Raw genomic sequence first — 19,397 nt, forward strand, 5'->3', positions numbered from 1 at the left:
TGGTGGCGGAGTATAAATAAAGTTTTATTATGTATTGTCGAAGGCTTTCATGGCCGGAATCACTGGGTTGTTGTAGGTTTTTTCAGGCTATATGGCCATGGTCTAGAGGCATTTTCTCCTGACGTTTTGCCTGCATCTATGGAAAGCATCCTCAGAGGTAGTGAGGTCTGTTGGAAGTAGGAAAAAGGGTTTATATATCTGTGGAATGGCCAGGGTGGGACAAAGGACTCTTGTCTGTTGGAGCTAGGTGTGAATGTTTCAACTGACCACCTTGATTAGCATTTGATGGCCCGGCAGTGCCTGGAGCAATCTTTTGTTGAGAGGTGATTACATGTCCTAGGGAAAAGTGTTCTTGCCATACATCAAGGGAACCACTGACCGCAGAGGGAAGCTGATAAGGAAACACAACATACAAACTATCTACAAACCAACAAGAAAATCCAAAAAATGCTTCGTTCAGCAAAGGACAAGAGGGATCCTCTCACTTCTGCATGAGTCTCCCATAAACCATGCAGCTGTGGACAAGTCTACATAGGGACCACCAAACGCAGCAGCATTGCCCAGACACACATCAAGGAACATGAAAGGCACTGCAGACTCCTTCAACCAGAGAAGTCAGCCATAGCAGAGCACCTGAGGAACCAACCTGGACACAGCATATTATTTGAGAACACAGAAATGCTGGACCACTCCCACAACCACCATGTCAGACTACACAGAGAAGCCATTGAAATCCACAGAAAGCATGTGGACAGTTTCCACAGAAAGGAGGAAAACATGAAAATGAACAAAATCGGGCTACCAGTATTAAAAAAACTCTAAAATTAGAACAGCATAACAACAAGGACATCTAATCACCTCTCAACAAAAGATTGCTCCAGGCACTGCCGGGCCATCAAATGCTAATCAAGGTGGTCAGTTGAAACATTCACACCTAGCTCCAACAGACAAGAGTCCTTTGTCCCACCCTGGCCATTCCACAGATATATAAACCCTTTTTCCTACTTCCAACAGACCTCACTACCTCTGAGGATGCTTGCCATAGATGCAGGCAAAACGTCAGGAGAAAATGCCTCTAGAACATGGCCATATAGCCCGAAAAAACCTACAAGAACCCAAAGTAGTATTATTATTATTATTATCATCATCATCATCATCAATTTGGTAATGTATACCTCTGTTTCTTGGGGAAAAGTCAGTCTTTCCTGTTGTTTTTTCTGAATGCTCCCATTTAAAAATGCATAAGGATATGGGTGAACTACAATTCCCAAAATCGTGGGTCATTCACCCCAAGCTCCACCAGAATTCAAACTTGGGTCTGTGTGCCAAACTTGGGTCTGTGTGCCAAGTTTGGTTCAGATCCGACGCTGGCTGGGTTCAGTGCTTTCTGGATAAGGGCGAACTACAACTCTCAGATCCAAGGTCATTTACCCCCAAACCCTGCCTGTATTCACAGTTGGCCATGTTGGGTCTGAGTGCATCAGCTGGGTTCAGTGCTCTCTGCATAAGGTTGAAGTATAATTCCCAGATCCAAGGGCAATCCCCCCCCAAACCCTGCCTATATATACAGCTGGTAATGTTGGGTCTGCGTGCCACATTTGGCCCAGGTCCATCGTTGGCTGGGTGCCTTGCAAGTCACCATGTTCCTTTTCTGGGATTGTGGTGCAGCTGGCTGAGTGTCAGCTGCATTAAGATCACTCTGACCAAAAAGGTCATGAGTTCGAAGCCAGCTTGGGTTGGAGTGGGTTTCCAACCAATTGTGTGTAGCCTGTTGTCGACCTTTGCAACCCGAAAGACAGTTGCATCTGTCAAGTAGGAAAATAAGGTACTACCTTAAAGTGTGGGGAGGCCAAATTAACTGATTTATGAGGCCATAAAGAAGACTCCAGCAAAACATTCCAGCGGGAAGCATGCGGGGAATGCGGAAGTGCTTCATCAGTGTTGCAGATGGACGAGGAAAGCGACAGCTCCCCTGGAGGCCAGAAAAAAAGTTAAATAGCCTCTGTCTATGTCTGTATATGTTTGTATGTCAAAAATTGGCATTGAATGTTTGCCATATATGTGTACACTGTAATCCGCCCTGAGTCCCCTGCGGGGTAGGAAGGGCGGAATATAAAAGCTGTAAATAAAATAAATAAATAAAGTTTCCCTGTCTTCACTCCTGTTTGCCTCTGCAGCCCAAGTACATCCAGAATATCCTCAAGGCAGCGGAGCTGAGGAAGAAGGAGCAGGAGAGGAGGATGGAAAAGAAAATCCAGAAGGAACGCGAAATGGAAGGGGATGCCTTTGACGACAAGGAAGCCTTCGTCACCTCGGCCTATAAGAAGAAACTGCAAGAAAGGGCCGAAGAGGAAGAGAGGGAGAAGAAGGAGGCGGCCCTTGAAGGTGAAGACATTAGGCTCTTATATTGTTTGTCATCCTTTGCTCTGATAATTTTCTAATTTATTTATTTACTAAGGAAATTGGGCTCTTGTTGCTTTTGAACCACCAATGCCCTTCCTGTTCCTTTCTAGATATTATTACTGTTGTTTATCTTTTCTTTCTTCTTCCAGCGGTCCTGGATGTGACCAAGCAGAAGGACCTCAGTGGTTTTTACAGACACCTGTTGAATCAGACGGTGGGGGAAGAGGAAACGCCCAAGTGCAGCCTTCGCGAAGCCAGGTAAACATGGAATGGTGGGACAGGGAGGGAGGACCCAGCTTGCTCTGGCTTACAAAGGGCCAGATGGATCCACCATTTAGCTGAGGACAGGAAAAAGCAAGCGTTGGATAGCACTATATTCTAGTGAGATAGGGGTCTTGAAGATTACTTACTTAGGCGATCCCTCGTAGCTTGAGAATGATTGTCTTCCAGATGTGGTGTCTTGGTGGGGGGTCCATAGGTGGCTGTGGAGCCCTGTTCTTGATCCGCATCTTCTCCCGCAGTGAGGGCATTGGTTTCCAGGTGGAAGGCGGTCCTGGTCACCTTGGCACATTTCTCCCTTTCGCCCTCCGTTCACGCCTCTTCGAATTCTGCAGTACTGCTGGTCACAGCTGACCTCCAGTTAGAGAACTCAAGGGCCAGGGCTTCCCAGTTCTCTCTTGGTGTCTATTCCATAGTTTTTAAGGTTGGCTTTAAGCGCATCTTGAAGACCTGGTGGTTTCAACAAGTCTTTGAAAATGGCCAGTTCTAACTCAGCGCTATACATTGTCGAATACGGCCTTATTCTTCCTACCAATTACCCAGATCACTTGCTCTAATCGGCCCTGGAATAAACAGCCACAGACCTGTACCTAATATTATTGTTGCCTGCCATCGCATTAATTCCCGGGCCCCCTAGAATTTTTGGGCTTGCACAAATCTTGGCCCGGCCTTTTAAAAAAAATTAAATTGCCTTGAACAGGCAGGATTACTTTTAATATATGTGTGTCATGGTGACAATTTTTATGCATATTTTGTTTTGTTAATCTTATGGTTATGTTGTTTTTACTTTGTATGTTTTGTGTTTTTTACCTGGGAACCGCTCAGAGTCCCCTCCGAGCGGTATATAAATAAAGTTTTGTTATTTATTATTATTATCTTTAAATCTTTTTCCCTGTCCAATGCCAATCCTAAAGTTTGTGCAAAGTGTTTTCCATGAAGACCTTCAAGACAGTCTAGCCAAGGATTGCGAGACCATTCCTTAAAAAGGTTATCATAGCAACAGTATTCCTTTTGTACTGTTTAAGGCTTTCATGGCCAGAATCACTGGGTTGTTGTAAAATTTTCAGGTTGTATGGCCATGTTCACCTACTGATGCCTCAATTAATGTAATTTTATTGATATCTATTTTTATTTTGAAATTCACCAGTAGCTGCTGCATTTCCCACATCGGGTTATACTCAATATTTCCCCCCAGTTTTTTGAGGTAAAATTAGGTGCATCGGCTTATATTTGGGTCGGCTTATACTCGAGTATATACGGTGTATTTGTTTTGTTTCTATCGAAATGAACACCACCGCCATCCAGGTTTAAGGAAGACCTATCCAGTGAGAATCCCAGAAATACATAGCAGGAGAGCTTTGGAAAGCAAGATAGGATTCAAGGCTATTCTCTTTTTTTTTTTTTCTATCCCAGGCCTGGTCCTGGTCAACATCTTTATTTTTTTTTTAAATAATTTTTATTGACTGTATATATAATTACATGGAAAGAGGGAGAATATATTAAAAGAGAATAGAAAAGTAGGAAAATAAAATAGAAAAAGTACAGTAAAATATAAAAATAAAAAATTGCCACCTCCCAGTGACAATATATATATGTGTATGTGTATGTGTGTGTGTGTGGATATATATATATATATATATATATATATATATATATATATGACTTCCTTCTAATTCTGCTCGCATTGTCTCTTTTATGTATGTGCTCTCCCTGTATGACTTTCTTGGTGTTTTTTACAGTTACACTTTTAACCAATTAGTCTCCTTACAACTCATATTATTTTTTTCTATATAGTTCTCAGTTAATGTCCAGTTTGTTTGTTTAACTGGGTTTCCTCTATTCTTCCTTAATAAAAAAGTCAATGTGTCCATGTCTTTGATTTCAATTATCTTTTTTAACCAATTAATCTTCTCTGCTATTGTATTTTGCTTCCATAGTTTCGCATATACAATCCTGGCGGCCGTCGTCACATAAGTAAACAAAATATCCTCATTTGAGTCCAAATTTAAGTCTCTGTCTATAATCCCCAACAAATAGTATTCCGGTTTCCTTGGAATTTTTTTTTATTAAATATTTGTTGGGTTTCCTCATGTATGTCTTTCCAAAATTTCTGGGCTTCCCCACAACTCCACCAGAGATGGAAGAAGCTCCCATCATTTTCATTGCATTTCCAACAAGTTTTTGGTGTGTTTTTATACATGTGATTTAGTTTAATTGGTGTCATATACCACCTATGGATTCAAGGCTATTCTCAACTTGTAGTTCTTTGTTTTGTTTCTCTCAAAATGAACCCCACCACCATCCAGGTTAAAGGAAGACCCATCCAGTGAGCATCCCAGAAATACAGGCGAGAGCAGAAATGGGGGGACGGGACCAGCGAAGGGAGAAGACAATCCAGACGCGGACAGCGACTTGGAAATTGATACCAGCGAGGACGAGAAAGTCGAGAAAGTCGACCGGCGGGAGGAGAGAAAGGAGAGCAGGAAAGGTCACAGCGGTGGGGAGAGATCCAAGCACCGCAAGAGGTCCTCCAGCGAGGAGGGAAGCCGTTCCTCAAAGGCGCTGGCGGGTCACCGAGACAAGGAGGGCGAAGCCAGGAAGGAAAGAAGAGGGAGCGAGAAGAAGCTGAGGCCGGACAACCACGAAAGGGAGGACAGGCAGAGGAGTAAAGACAGGAAGGAGAGAGATGACTACCACCGAGAGATGAAGAAAGAGAAGGACAGGGAAGACAAGTACTCTGAGTGGGAACAGCAAGAGAAAGACAGGGAGACAAGCGGAAAGGACCACCGTGAGAAGAGAGATGGACACCAAGGGGCAAAGGAAGGCAGGGAGGAGAAGCAGCAGCAGAAGGAGAGCAATAGCAGGAGCCCAGGGCTTTCGGTCCCAGAGGAACGCAGTGCAGGGAGAGGGAAGGAGAGCCCCCCACACTCTGAAAGACCCCCTGAAATGAGACGCAAGGCTTCTGGGGAGGGAGAGGAGCAAGAGGAGAAGCTCCCGGAGCAGCAGAGTAAGTTTGCCAAGCGTAGCAACCAAGAGACAGTCACATCAGCCAGGGATCGCTACCTGGCTCGCCAGATGGCGCGGATGGGCGCAAAGGCCTACATAGAGAAAGAGGAGGATTAGGGTTCTCTCTGGAGAGGTGGCACACGCCCCTTAGCGAAGGTTCAAAGGCCCGAAGGAGTGAAAAGGGCTATTTAATTCCAGAGGGAAAGATCTGATCTTGGAACGCAGGGTCGGTAAGTCAACTTGCGCCTGTTTTGGTCCTTCCCTCCATCGTTTACACTGTTTCGGAGTCTACGAGAAGGCAGCAAGGCTTCTTTTTGCTCCGCAGCCTATGCAGAACCCCCTTTGTGGAGGTTTCCTCGTGATCCTTTGGCCCAAAGGGGAAAAACATATAGACTTAATGTGATGAGGAAATCAGTCTAAAATTGGTAGAATGATTTTTGCATTTGTAAACAAAGACCACAATTTAGTGCCACAGCGACGTTTAAACGCTGGGAGGTTTCGTGTGGGTTTTGTTGTCTGTTCTTTGCAGAAACATTGAAATAAAAGGAAAGTGGTGAATTTTCAATCACGCTTGGCTCTGTTTCTCCCCTCCTCCCTGCTAAATCTTAGCTCAGCTGCGTTATTTCTTCCCATGGCATATAGTAAGCAAAGTCAACGTGGACACAGAGAGAGCATCAACAGTATCAGTCATCTGCTTCCGCCCACGCAGCCTGTTGTGCAAAACTCTGGATCAGGCCCCATGCGCTAGAAATGCCAAGGGATTATGGAGCTGCCATAAAAGACACTCCTACCTCTGCGCTTGGCAAGGGAGGGATCTGGCACAGGGAATGTTTTCATAAGACGGCTTTCAACAAAAGCCTCCTTCCCCTCCTCACCTTCCTTCCCAGCAGACTTCTTCCCCAATTGGACGCATCCGCACCAAAATCAGAAATGTAGTTCTTTTGAAAAGAAACCTGTCAGGTCCCCACTCATGGTTACCTCAATTGCAGTGTTTTCAATTAAGACCTTGGTGTGTGCAAAAAATACTTCCTTGAGTGCTGCAGACTTGCCATCACAAGTTGTTGGCTTTCCGGGTGTCTCTCTCCCGTGATAAGTATGATTATGCGTATTGTCGAAGGCTTTCATGGCCAGAATCACTGGGTTGTTGTAGGTTTTTCGGGCTGTCTGGCCGTGTTCTAGAAGTATTCTCTTCTGATGTTTCACCTGCATCTATGGGAGGCATCCTCAGAGGTTGATGTGGTCCATCCAGTGCAATTTTCTGAATCGGCTGATGTGGTCTATCCAATGTAGTTTTCCAAATCAGCTGATGTGGCCTATCCAATGCAATTTTCTGAATCGGCTGATGTGGTCTATCCAGTGCAATTTTCCGAATCAGCTGGTGTAGTCTATCCAATGCAATTTTCTGAATCAGCTGATGTGGTCTATCCAATGCAGTTTTCTGAATCAGCTGATGTGGTCTATCCAATGCAGTTTTCTGAATCAGGTGATGTGGTCTATCCAGTGCAGTTTTCTGAATCAGCTGATGTGGTCTATCCAATGCAATTTTCCAAATCAGCTGATGTGGTCTATCCAATGCCCTTTTCCGAATCAGCTGATGTGGTCTATCCAGTGTCATTTTCTGAATCAGCTGTTATGGCCTATCCAATGCAATTTTATGTATCAACTGATGTGTTCTATCCAATGCCAATTTCCGAATCAGCTGATGTGGTCTATCCAGTGCAGTTTTCCAAATCAGCTGATGTAGTCTATCCAATGCAGTTTTCCAAATCAGCTGATGTGGTCTATCCAGTGCAATTTTCTGAATCAGCTGATGTGGTCTATCCAATGCCATTTTCCGAATCAGCTGATGTGGTCTATCCAGTGCAGTTTTCCAAATAAGCTAATTTGGTCTATCCAGTATCATTTTCCGAATCAGCTGATGTGGTCTATCCAATGCCATTTTCCCAATCAGCTGATGTGGCCTATCCAATGCAATTTTCTGAATCAGCTGATGTGGTCTATCCAATGCCATTTTCCGAATCAAGTGATATGGTCTATCCAATGCAGTTTTCCGAATCAGTTGATGTGGTCTATCCAACCTCTGAGGATGCCTGCCATAGATGAGAGAATGCTTCTGGAACATGGCCATACAGCCCAAAAAACCTACAAAAATCCTATGATTTTGTGCATTATGCTCAATGTCTTTAGAAGACAGAGCATCTCCTGTTTGGACCCTGCATCCCAGGGAGCCCATGAAGGAACTTTGTGTTTTCTTGTAGGCATAGAGACCAGGGCAGCCTCTTTGCCAGCTCCAGAAATAGGCATGCGCTTTCCTAGTGCTTTCCAGACTCTCTCTGTTTCCCTAGCAAAGTTTTGATGGAGTGGTCTTCAGTTTTTAGGGAGGGTTATGTCACTGGTAATGTAAGAGGGTGAGTTTCCTGTTTAGTTTTGCTTGGGGAAAATGCCATTCATGTATTTCTAACATCTTAAATACTACTGAGCTTTGGCCCTTGGTCTTTGACCTTTTTTTCTTGAAAGGAAGGGACCTTGCTAAAGGCAGGAGTCTTTGCAATTGAGTTCTCCTGGGCATGGTTTAGAACAGTGGTTCCCAACCTGTGGTCCATGGAACGCAAGAACGAAAATATGATCCACGGCCTCACCATTACTACAACGTTTCCTTGAAACCACACGGCAATGAGAGCGACTTGTCTCGCAAAACGCTGTTATAGTGCCGAGGCAATGGGATTTTGGGTTGGGAGAGTTTGACTACCTAGGACCACATCAGCTCTAGATTATGAAAAATGGTATTCTGTGGGTGAGCGGATGGCGACCGCTGGATGACATATGTTCTGTATCAGAAACTAGAGCGGCTGTGGTTTATCCAATGCCGTTTTCTGAATCAGCTCCCCAAATATCCAAACCCAATCTAAAGTTGACCAAAAACTGATTCGTAACTCTTTTGGTACTAATGTTGGAGAGTGGTCCCTGGTCATAGTGGTCCCTGGCCAAAGTGGTCCCTGGCCAAAGTGGTCCCTGGTCAGAGTGGTCCCTGGCCAAAGTAGTCCTTGGCCAAAGTGGTCCTTGGTCAAAGTGGTCCCTGGTCAAAGTGGTCCCCAGTGAAGTGGTCCCTGGTCAAAGTGGTCCCTGGTCTAGTGGTCCCTGGTCTAGTGGTCCCTGGTCAGAGTGGTCCCTGGTCTAGTGGTCCCTGGTCAAGTGGTCCCTGGTCAAAGTAGTGCCTGATCAAGTGGTCCCTGGTCAGAGTGGTCCCTAGTGAAGTGGTCCCTGGTCAAAATGGTCCCTGATCAAAGAGGTCCGTAGTCAAGTGGTCCCTGGTCAAGTGGTCCCTGGTCAAAGTGGCCCCTGGTCAAAGTGGCCCCTGGTCAAAGTGGTCCCTGGTCAAAGTGGTCCCTAGTCAAGTGGTACCTGGTCAAAGTGGTCCCTGGTCAAAGTGGTCTCTAGTCAAAAAAAGATTGAGAACCACTGGTTTAGAAGGAGGCCGGAGTTGAGTTGCCTGCTTAGGAATGGCTTAAAAAAGAAACCCAAAAAGGTATTCAGCATGTCAGAAAGCATCACAGTTACAGTGATAACCAAATACCGTCAAAAATCATAAATGCAGTTAAAAATTAAGATTTCTGTCTATTGCAGCAATCAGATCAAAGGATGAAAACCAATTATTTGCTCCAACTAGAGGAAATGTATTGAATCAACATGAGGTGTAGTAAGTCAGAACGTATGTGAGCTTCATTGATTTCATTAGGTGAGTTTATGCTGGTTGGGATTAAAAGTTGGATTTAGCCTAGAATTGTTAATTCAGTGTTTTTTTTAATATTTGTTTATATTTGTTCCAACTTTTCCAAGTGCCTTGAGTCTTGAACTGGGAAATGGGCAGAATTGTGTGTATGTGTGTATGTGTATGTATATATACGTGTGTGTGTGTGTGTGTATGTATATATACATATGTGTGTATGTGTGTGTGTGTGTGTGTGTACATATATATATATATTTTGGGGGGACTCAAAGCGGTGCACAACAAGTAATGGCAACATTCAATGCCAACACATATACAAACCAAAGAATAATTATATATAGGGGTGTGTGTGTGAAATTCTCTAACGACAAAATAGATGAGCCTTTGAATGAAGCAACTACCGCTTTCAGGGGCTCTTAGGGCACCAAAGCTGTTGGCGATGGCCTTCTAGGCTCATGTGAACCCTGTATCCAAAGGAAACAGGCTGGTCTGCTCTGGACCACAGGAAGTGACTGTACAACACAAAGCAGCAGAAAGATGGGAAAGGATGTGGCAAACTCAACGGCAGACAGTAAGCATTTTGCAAGCCATGGTGTTGCAGCGAGTTGAGCCAAGAATTATTCCCCCTGAGTTCAGTTGCTGAGAAATGTCAGGAGTTGGGGCTACTTTCCGCGCTTGATGTTTTTCATAACCATACTGTGCAATTCTAGAGCAAAACTGTTTTAAAAAATAGATCAAAGATGAAGGTCAATTAATTGCATTCAGCACAAACGTTATCTTCTGGGGCGTCTGGTAACTGTGGTCAACTTTCCCACCCTCTTTCTCCTCTTCTTTCTTTCTCTCCTTCCTTCCCTTTTTCTTTCTTTCTTTCTCTTCCTCTTCCCTTCCCTTTTCTTTCCCTTCCTCTTTTTCCCCTTTCTTCCTTCTTTGCCTATTCTTGGACTGCAACTCCCAGCCGTCCTCCTGATCAATCTACCTACCTACCTATCGTTAGCTAATCTATCTATCTTATCTATCTGGAGGATGGATTAGGGATCAGATGGTTTTCCCTCTTACTGCCTATTACAGGGAAAACCATCTGATCCCTAATCCATCTAAAACACAGACATGCGCCTTTCACCTTAAGAACAGACAAGCATCCCGAGCTCTGAGGATTACCTGGGAAGGAATCCCACTGGAGCATTGCAGCGCACCCAAATACCTGGGAATCACTTTGGACCGTGCTCTGACCTACAAGAAGCACTGCCTGAACATCAAACAAAAAGTGGGTGCTAGAAACAACATCATACGAAAGCTGACTGGCACAACCTGGGGATCACAACCAGACACAGTGAAGACATCTGCCCTTGCGCTATGCTACTCTGCTGCTGAGTATGCATGCCCAGTGTGGAACACATCTCATCACACTAAAACAGTGGATGTGGCTCTTAATGAGACATGCCGCATTATCACGGGGTGTCTGCGACCCACACCACTGGAGAAATTACACTGCTTAGCCGGTATTGCACCACCTGACATCCGCCGGGAAGTAGCAGCCAATAATGAAAGGACCAAGGCAGAGACATCTCCAGCTCATCCCCTGTTTGGGTATCAGCCAGCACGTCAACGACTTAAATCAAGACATAGTTTTCTTAGAACTACAGAGACACTCGCTGGAACACCCCAGCAAGCGAGAGTCCAAAAGTGGCAGGCCCAAACCCAGCACCTCAATTCATGGGTGACACCAGATGAGAGACTCCCCCCTGGGCACTCAGAAGACTGGTCAACTTGGAAGGCGCTGAACAGATTGCGCTCTGGCACCACGAGATGCAGAGCCAATCTTAAGAAATGGGGCTACAGGGTGGAATCCTCGGCATGCGAGTGCGGAGAAGAACAAACCACTGACCACCTGCTGCAATGCACCCTGAGCCCTGCCACATGCACGATGGAGGACCTTCTTGCGGCAACCCCAGAGGCACTCCAAGTGGCCAGATACTGGTCAAAGGACATTTAACCAAATACCAAATTTACAAAATCTGTGTGGTTTTTTTTTTCTTTTTCTTTTTAATCTCTGTGTTTGTTTTGCTCTGTTAGAATTGTAATACAATGGTTGCTGATGACACGATAAATAAATAAATCTGGAGGATTGCTGGGAGTTGCAGACCAGGAATAGGAAATTCGAACTATGCAGGGATTAGGATTTATTTATCGTGTCATCAGCAACCATACCATTGTATTACATGTCGTAACAGAACAAAACAAACACACAGATTTAAAAAAACCCACAGATTTTGCAAACTTGGTAGTTGGTTAAATGTCCTTTGCCCAGTATCTGGCCACTTGGAGTGCCTCTGGTGTTGCCGCAAGAAGGTCCTCCATTGTGCATGTGGAAGGGCTCAGGGTGCATTGCAGCAGGTGGTCAGTGCTTTGTTCTCCGCACTCGCATGCCATGGATTCCACTTTGTGGCCCCATTTCTTAAGATTGGCTCTGCATCTCGTGGTGCCAGAGCGCAGTCTGTTCAGCGCCTTCCAAGTTGACCAGTTTTCTGTGTGCCCAGGGGGGAGTCTCTCATCTGGTATCACCCATGGATTGAGGTGCTGGGTTTGAGCCTGCCACTTTTGGACTCTCGCTTGCTGAGGTGTTCCAGTGAGTGTCTCTGTAGATCTAAGAAAACTATGTCTTGATTTAAGTCGTTGACATGCTGGCTGATACCCAAACAGGGGATGAGCTGGAGATGTCTCTGCCTTGGTCCTTTCACTGTTGGCTGCTACTTCCCGGTGCATGTCAGGTGGTGCAATACCGGCTAAGCAGTGTAATTTTTCCAGTGGTGTGGGGTGCAGACATCCTGTGATGATGCTCTCAAAGAAATCCAAGGAGAAGAAAGCTTACAGCTTGGAAGCAATGCATTTGGATCATCCTCCTCTCCTAAAGGGCCTGGTCTAGAGGATGCTGGGAGCTGCAATCCAGAAGAGAGTGTGGATATGCTAGTGTGTGTTTTGTTTACCAGAGGGAATTCTTTTGCACATGCTCTGTAGCACCATTTTTGCTTTTGGGGGGGGGGGGGCTTTTTAGGTCCCTTCTGCTGCGTTTTACATGTTTTTATGAGCGATGGTCACTCGTTGGCCTGAGAAGTGTCTTGTGTCCAAATTTGGTGTCGTTTCGTCCAGTGGTTTTTGAGTTATGTCAATCCCACAAACGAACATTACATTTTTATTTATATAGACTAGCCGTCCCCTGTCACTCATTGCTGTGGCCCAGTCTGTGTATATGTGCTTTGTGTGTGTATATATATTTGTATATGTGTGTTTGTGTGTATATATGTGATTTTGCACATGCGTTGTAATGTATTTTTTGGTTTTTAAAGTCTCTTCTGCTGTGTTTTTCAGTGTTTTTAAGAGTGATGGTCACTCGTTGGCCTGTTAGGGGTGTAGTGTCCAAATTTCATGTCGATTCATCCAGTGGTTTTTGAGTTATGTTAATCCCACAAACGAACATTACATTTTTATTTCTATAGACTAGCCGTCCCCTGCCACGCATTGCTGTGGCCCAGTCTTTGTGTGTATGTGTGTATATATTTTTGTATATGTGTGTTTGCATATATATATCTGGTTTTGCGCATGCGTTGTAATGTATTTTTGGTTTTTAAGGCTCTTCTGCTGTGCTTTTCAGTGTTTTTGTGAGTGATGGTCACTCATTGGCCTGAGAGGTGTCCTGTGTCCAAATTTGGTGTCAATTCATCCAGTGGTTTTTGAGTTATGTCAATCCCACAAACGAACATTACATTTTTATTTATATAGACTAGCCGTCCCCTGCCAAGCGTTGCTATGGCCCAGTCTGTGTATATGTGTTGTGTGTGTATATATGTGTATATTTGTGTATATATGTGTTTGCGTGTATGTATGTATGTATATCTATATGTATGTATGTGTGCATGTGTATATGTATATATATGGTTTTGTGCATGCGTTGTATCTTTTCTTTTGGCTTTTTAAGTCTCTTCAATGTTTTTATGAGTGATGGTCATGATGCTGTGGCCCAGTCTGTGTATATGAGCTTTGTGTGTATGTGTGTATATATTTTTGTATATGTGTGTTTGCTTATATATATCTGGTTTTGTGCATGTGTTGTAATGTATTTTTTTTAGTCTCTTCTGCTGTGTTTTTCCAGTGTTTTTATGAGTGGTGGTCACTCATTGGCCTGAGAGGTGTCCAAATTTGGTGTCAATTCATCCAGTGATATTTGAGTTATGTCAATCCCACAAACGAACATTACATTTTTATTTATATAGATTTGCACCAGACAGTTGGGGAGTGGGAGGGAGATACAGCTGCTCTTTTATTATGATATTTAATTTAGTTACAACAATAGCTTACGTCGCAAGGCACATATTGACCACTTACAGCCCAGCTTGGGACATTCCATAACGAAAGCGGCAACATAAATCAATAGCGGCGCATTATGTACACATTCGGGAGGAATACTTTTGGTTCGATAAAATAAAACTCCAGTTTTCATTTTTCTCTATACAGAAACGCAAACGAACAAAAGGTAACCGTGGTCCCGGTTCAGTCAGGAAGGGGAGTGGTTTCCCTGATAAGGTCCTCAACGAAGCCTTTGCAAAGGGCCCCCATGAGCTTTGATGGGACCTGTCCAGCGAAAACTCTTTGGAGGGTTATGGCAGAACGGGATTAAATACTGTTGTCTTTGGCACACTTATGGCTCTAGGGATGGGAGGGTTCAGAACAGCAGTGCCTCTTACATTCTAATGTGAGCTTCATATGTGCTAAAGAGGTTCAGTGTGGCCCGGTTGGCTAGAGAGTTACACAACTTGGTTTCGCAACATGCATGTGCTTTGACATGTCGGCACACACATGGTGCCCTAATGGCCCCCACAAGCGTGCCCTTATTAAAAGCTACGCATAGCTTTGGCTCTACTACCCTTGTTGCGGAAACGCTCTTATCTCTGAGCTACTGCTTGCGGACTATCAATGTAGGAACGATTACAGTGAACACTCATCCTGATAATGATGTTGTGGCACTGAGAAGGAAGTACTTGATCCCCCAAGTTACTCCTTTCCCAACTTTGCATTCAAAATGGAGAAGTCAAGAGATGTTATGACGGCGCTTACACGTTTGCAAGCCATCTACAAGCATTGGGACAACACAACAATCTTGGCAGGTTCTTCATGGAGTCCATCTCAAACAGTAGAGTAGGGGTGCTGTTTGAAAAGCATACACAACAACCCCTTGTATGCCTGCACGGCATTTAGTGAATTATATTCCAGACATTGTGGGAGATACTCCACGAATGCATCAGAAGAAACCTTCTGGAGATGTGTGACACCTGGTTTTGAATGTTCAATACTATACTATGAACTTTGTGTTTGCATTTGGAGTGAAGGTGAGGTGAGCAGCTACGTTATGGGACAATCCTTAGCTCCTGAAAATACTAGCAACGTGGAGTGAGGAAGAAGGTGGTTGAGAAGGAACTTTGGACCCTTCTCTGCCACAAGTTTTGAGGATTCTCACTGGATGGCTTCTCTATCTGAACTAGATTCATTTGGCTGGACTTTATGATGGTGGACTGACTGAAAAACCATACTCAGAGGTCTATCTTCCCTTCTCCTTCCAAAGAACAAGTGGAAACAAGTGCCAAGACCCTTGTGGGGTATCCAGATACTCCACTTCTTTCCCTCAGCTATCACAAACTGCATGAACTGTGGGATCAAGCACATCCGACCCTTAACACACTGAGCTTTGAGTAGCTTCGCTTTGGCGGGATTTAGGGTGGCCATTCAAGCAGCGAAACTTCCTGTGAGTTGGGTGAGATGCGGCTTGTGCGAGACCGTGGGTGTTTCGTTCCAGGACCACCTGCGAAAAGTGAAAATCCGCAAAGTAGGAATTTTCCACACTCCATTGTTGCCAGGAAGCAAAACCCCACAAAACAGCGAGTCTGCAAAAAGTGAGCTGCAAAGTCGCAAGGGAACATTGTCGTTGAATACGTTGAGATCTTTCGAAGCAAAATACAACAGGGTGCTATTACAGAGGATCACACGGAGGGAGAATTAAAACGGGTACGTTGACACAGATAGATAGGTCTAAATACAATTTCTAGCTTGCAGCGGTCGCTCGAACAACCATACGTATGTGTGGATTCAGGCTGCCTGAAGCCTGCAGTGTGGTACTCCGAGTACTCGTTGACCCTCGCGTGTATTTTAGTCTTCATGCGTCTGAAAACAAAACCAGTGCAGTAATACGAATTCGAAAAAGAGTCTCTAGTCCCAAGGAGCGTGGGCCCCTCTTCCTAGGAAATCCTTGGGAGTCCCAAAACGTTGGTCGCCACGCTTGTGCCTCCGTCACAACGAACACGCTTCTGGGTGGAAACTCACATCTTTGGGGAAGAGCCAAGGAGCCGGCGCCTCACTCTTCCCCCACCTCTTCCCACGTCCAGCGAGATGGAAACGGCTGCTTAGACGGCATTCATGTGGATGTCGCCAAAGGGAATCTCGGTGCCTGTTTCTGGCGTGATGCTTTTTAGAATACGCTGGGGAGGAGACAAAAGCGCATGCGTTAAATGGTCGACCATCTATTTCACCATGGATAATTGCTAATTTATTGAAAGTATATACCCAGCTGTTCTACTAGGATCAGATCCAAGGCAGGTTACAGTTATTTGAAACGAGGTGAGCATTAGGTAAAAGTAAAGGTTTTCCCCTGACATTACGTCAAGTCATGTCCGACTTTGGTGCTCATCTAGGCTGAAGAACCGGCATTGTCCGTAGACACCTCCAAGGTCATGTGGCCAGCATGACTGCATGGAGCACTGTTACCTTCCCGCCGCAGCGGTACATATTGATCTACTCACATTTGCATGTTTTAAGCCGAAGAGCCGGCGTTGTCCGGAGACACCTCCAAGGTCATGTGGCCAGCATGACTGCATGGAGTACTGTTACCTTCCTGCCACAGCGGTACATATTTATCTACTCGCATTTTGATGTTTTAAGCCGAAGAGCCAGCATTGTCTGGAGACACCTCCAAGGTCATGTGGCCAGCATGACTGCATGGAGCACTGTTACCTTCTGCCGCAGCGGTATCTCTTGATTTACTCACATTTGCATGTTTTAAGCCGAAGAGCCGGCGTTGTCCGGAGACACCTCCAAGGTCATGTGGCCAGCATGACTGCATGGAGCACTGTTACCTTCCCGCCGCAGCGGTACATATTGATCTACTCACATTTGCATGTTTTAAGCCGAAGAGCCGGCGTTGTCCGGAGACACCTCCAAGGTCATGTGGCCAGCATGACTGCATGGAGTACTGTTACCTTCCTGCCGCAGCGGTACATATTTATCTACTCGCATTTGCATGTTTTAAGCCGAAGAGCCAGCATTGTCCGGAGACACCTCCAAGGTCATGTGGCCAGCATGACTGCATGGAGCACTGTTACCTTCCGCCGCAGCGGTATCTCTTGATTTACTCACATTTGCATGTTTTAAGCCGAAGAGCTGGCGTTGTACGTAGACACTTCCAAGGTCATGTGGCCAGCATGACTGCATGGAGCACCATTACCTTACCGCCACAGTGGTACCTCTTGATCTACTCGCATTTGCGTGTTTTAAGCCAAAGAGCCGGCGTTGTCCATAGAGACCTCCAAAGTCATGTGGCCAACATAACTGCATGGAGCACCATTACCTTCCTGCTGGAGCGGTACCTATTGGTTTACTCACATTTGCATGTTTTCGAACTGCTAGGTTGGCAGAAGTCTGTAGACACCCTCCAAAGACATGTGGCCAGCATGACTGCACAGAGCCCCGTTACCTTTCTGCCGTAATGGTACCTATTGATCTACTCGCATTTGCATGTTTTCAAATTGGTTGGCAAAAGCTGGGGCTAAAAGTGGGAGCTCATACCGTTCCTTGGACTCGAACCTGCAACCTTTCGATCAGCAAGTTCAGTAGCTGAGCACTTTAACCCACTGAGCCAACATGAATGAAATTTAAAGTGCATTAACATGCATTAACTGTGGCTGTAATCTTGCTGGGAACTCTGCAAGTGAACTTAGCGCCTGAAGAAAGTAGAACTGGGCAGTCCCATCGCATCCAGTGTATATTCCTATGGAGGGGAGCCATCAAAGTACCTGATGCTCTTTGGGACAGATCCATGTTGGTCCTGTTGTGCACCGCTAGAGAGTGCCAAGGTGCACTCTTCCTGTTTGGCGTTTTCACAACAGGTTTCTTCAGTTGACGTGCTATATAGCTAAATGTATGGGAAGTGGTGTAACATATACTGTGATAGAGCATCCCAGCTACATTCTGCTATAGGATCTCAGCAGTTGCAAGAAGTTATTGTGGCAAGAAATTAAGAGCCTGAAAACTCCAAGAGAAAACAATGCTGAACTGGGCATCAGTGGTTGATTTTTTTTACTCTGGTTTCTATCAAAATATTTACTCATTTATTTATTTACAACATTTATATGCCACCCTTCTCACCCTTTACAAGCAATATATTATATTATTAGCATAGCACAATATTAGCATTATATATTACTATATTGTACTATACTGCCATATTATTAGTAATATTACATGTAATATACAATATAAAAATATATCGTATTATTATTGGTATTATATTGATTATATTGTAATATTATCAATATTACATGTGTATAAAATACATTATAATATTAGCACAGAAGAATATTAGTATTATATGTTACTATATTGTACTATACCACTATACTGCCATATTATTAGTAATATTACATGTAATATACAATATATAAATATATTATTATTAGTATTATATTGATTACATTGTAATATTATCAATATTACATGCGTATACATATATTATATTTTATTATATTATTTTATTAGCACAGCACAATATTAGTATTATATATTACTATATTGTACTATACCACTATACTGCCATATGATTAGTAATATTGCATGTAATATACAAATATATCGCATTATTATTAGTATTATATCACACTGTAATATTATCAATATTACATGTGTATACAGTAAATTATATTATTAGCACAGCACAATAGTAGTATTATATATTACTATATTGTACTATACCACTATACTGCCATATTATTAGTAATATTACATGTAATATACAATATTATATTGATTACATTGTAATATTATCAATATTACATGCGTATACAATACATTACATTATTAGCACAGCACAGTATTAGTATTATATATTACTATATTGTACTATACTACTATACTGCCATATTATTAGTAATATTACATGTAATATACAATATACAAATATATCGTATTATTTATTTATTTATTTATTTATTTATTTACATTATTTATATTCCGCCCATATCAGCCTGCAGGCGACTCAGGGCAGTCTACATTTCGGCATTGTTATTAGTATTATGTATATATACTGTATATCGTATTATTAGTAGTATTATATTGATTATATAATACTATTATATTTTATATTATATTGATTATATTGATTACATTGTAATATTATCAATATTACGTGCGTATATTATTTATTTATTTATTTATTTATTTATTATTTGCATTTATTGACCGCCCCTCTCAGCCCGAGGGCGACTCGGGGCGGTGAAGGGCGACTCGGGGCGGTGATATACATATATTATTAGCACAGCACAATATTAGTATTATATAATTAGTATTATATATTACTATATTGTACTATATCACTATACTGCCATATTATTAGTAATATTACATGCAATATACCCCGAAGTGTGGTGGAGGCTCCTTCTTTGGAGGCTTTTAAACAGAGGCTGGATGGCCATCTGTCGGGGATGTTTTGAATGGGATTTTCCTGCTTCTTGGCAGAATGGGGTTGGACTGGATGGCCCACCAGGTCTCTTCCAACTCTAGGATTCTATTATTCTGTGATTTTATGAAAACCGACGATTTCAGAAGAGGAGGAAGAGGTGAATCTTAGGATGGACCAGAGAACAAACCCCAAGGACTTAGAATTATT

At 43.5% G+C, this 19,397-nt stretch overlaps 2 protein-coding genes across 4 annotated transcripts in view; one reads left to right on the plus strand and one right to left on the minus strand.

Moving 5' to 3' along the window:
* The window catches only part of NSRP1 (nuclear speckle splicing regulatory protein 1), a 29,778-nt gene extending 23,525 nt beyond the window's left edge, over positions 1 to 6,253 (plus strand). Inside the window, exons 5-7 of the mRNA XM_067472179.1 lie at positions 2,178 to 2,385; positions 2,553 to 2,661; positions 4,989 to 6,253. Of these exons, the coding sequence (XP_067328280.1) occupies positions 2,178 to 2,385; positions 2,553 to 2,661; positions 4,989 to 5,805 (1,134 nt within the window). The 3' untranslated portion in view covers positions 5,806 to 6,253. The remainder of the gene's footprint in view (positions 1 to 2,177; positions 2,386 to 2,552; positions 2,662 to 4,988) is intronic.
* A 7,452-nt stretch (positions 6,254 to 13,705) lies between these two features.
* The window catches only part of SLC6A4 (solute carrier family 6 member 4), a 47,869-nt gene continuing 42,177 nt past the window's right edge, over positions 13,706 to 19,397 (minus strand). For all 3 annotated transcript variants that reach the window (XM_060756701.2, XM_060756702.2, XM_060756703.2), the window contains exon 14: positions 13,706 to 15,939. In XM_060756701.2, coding sequence (XP_060612684.2) covers positions 15,865 to 15,939 — 75 coding nt within the window. In that variant the 3' untranslated portion in view covers positions 13,706 to 15,864. The remainder of the gene's footprint in view (positions 15,940 to 19,397) is intronic.

The sequence above is a fragment of the Anolis sagrei genome, chromosome 11 (genome assembly GCF_037176765.1).
Source record: "Anolis sagrei isolate rAnoSag1 chromosome 11, rAnoSag1.mat, whole genome shotgun sequence".
NCBI classification, from domain to species: Eukaryota; Metazoa; Chordata; class Lepidosauria; order Squamata; family Dactyloidae; genus Anolis; species Anolis sagrei.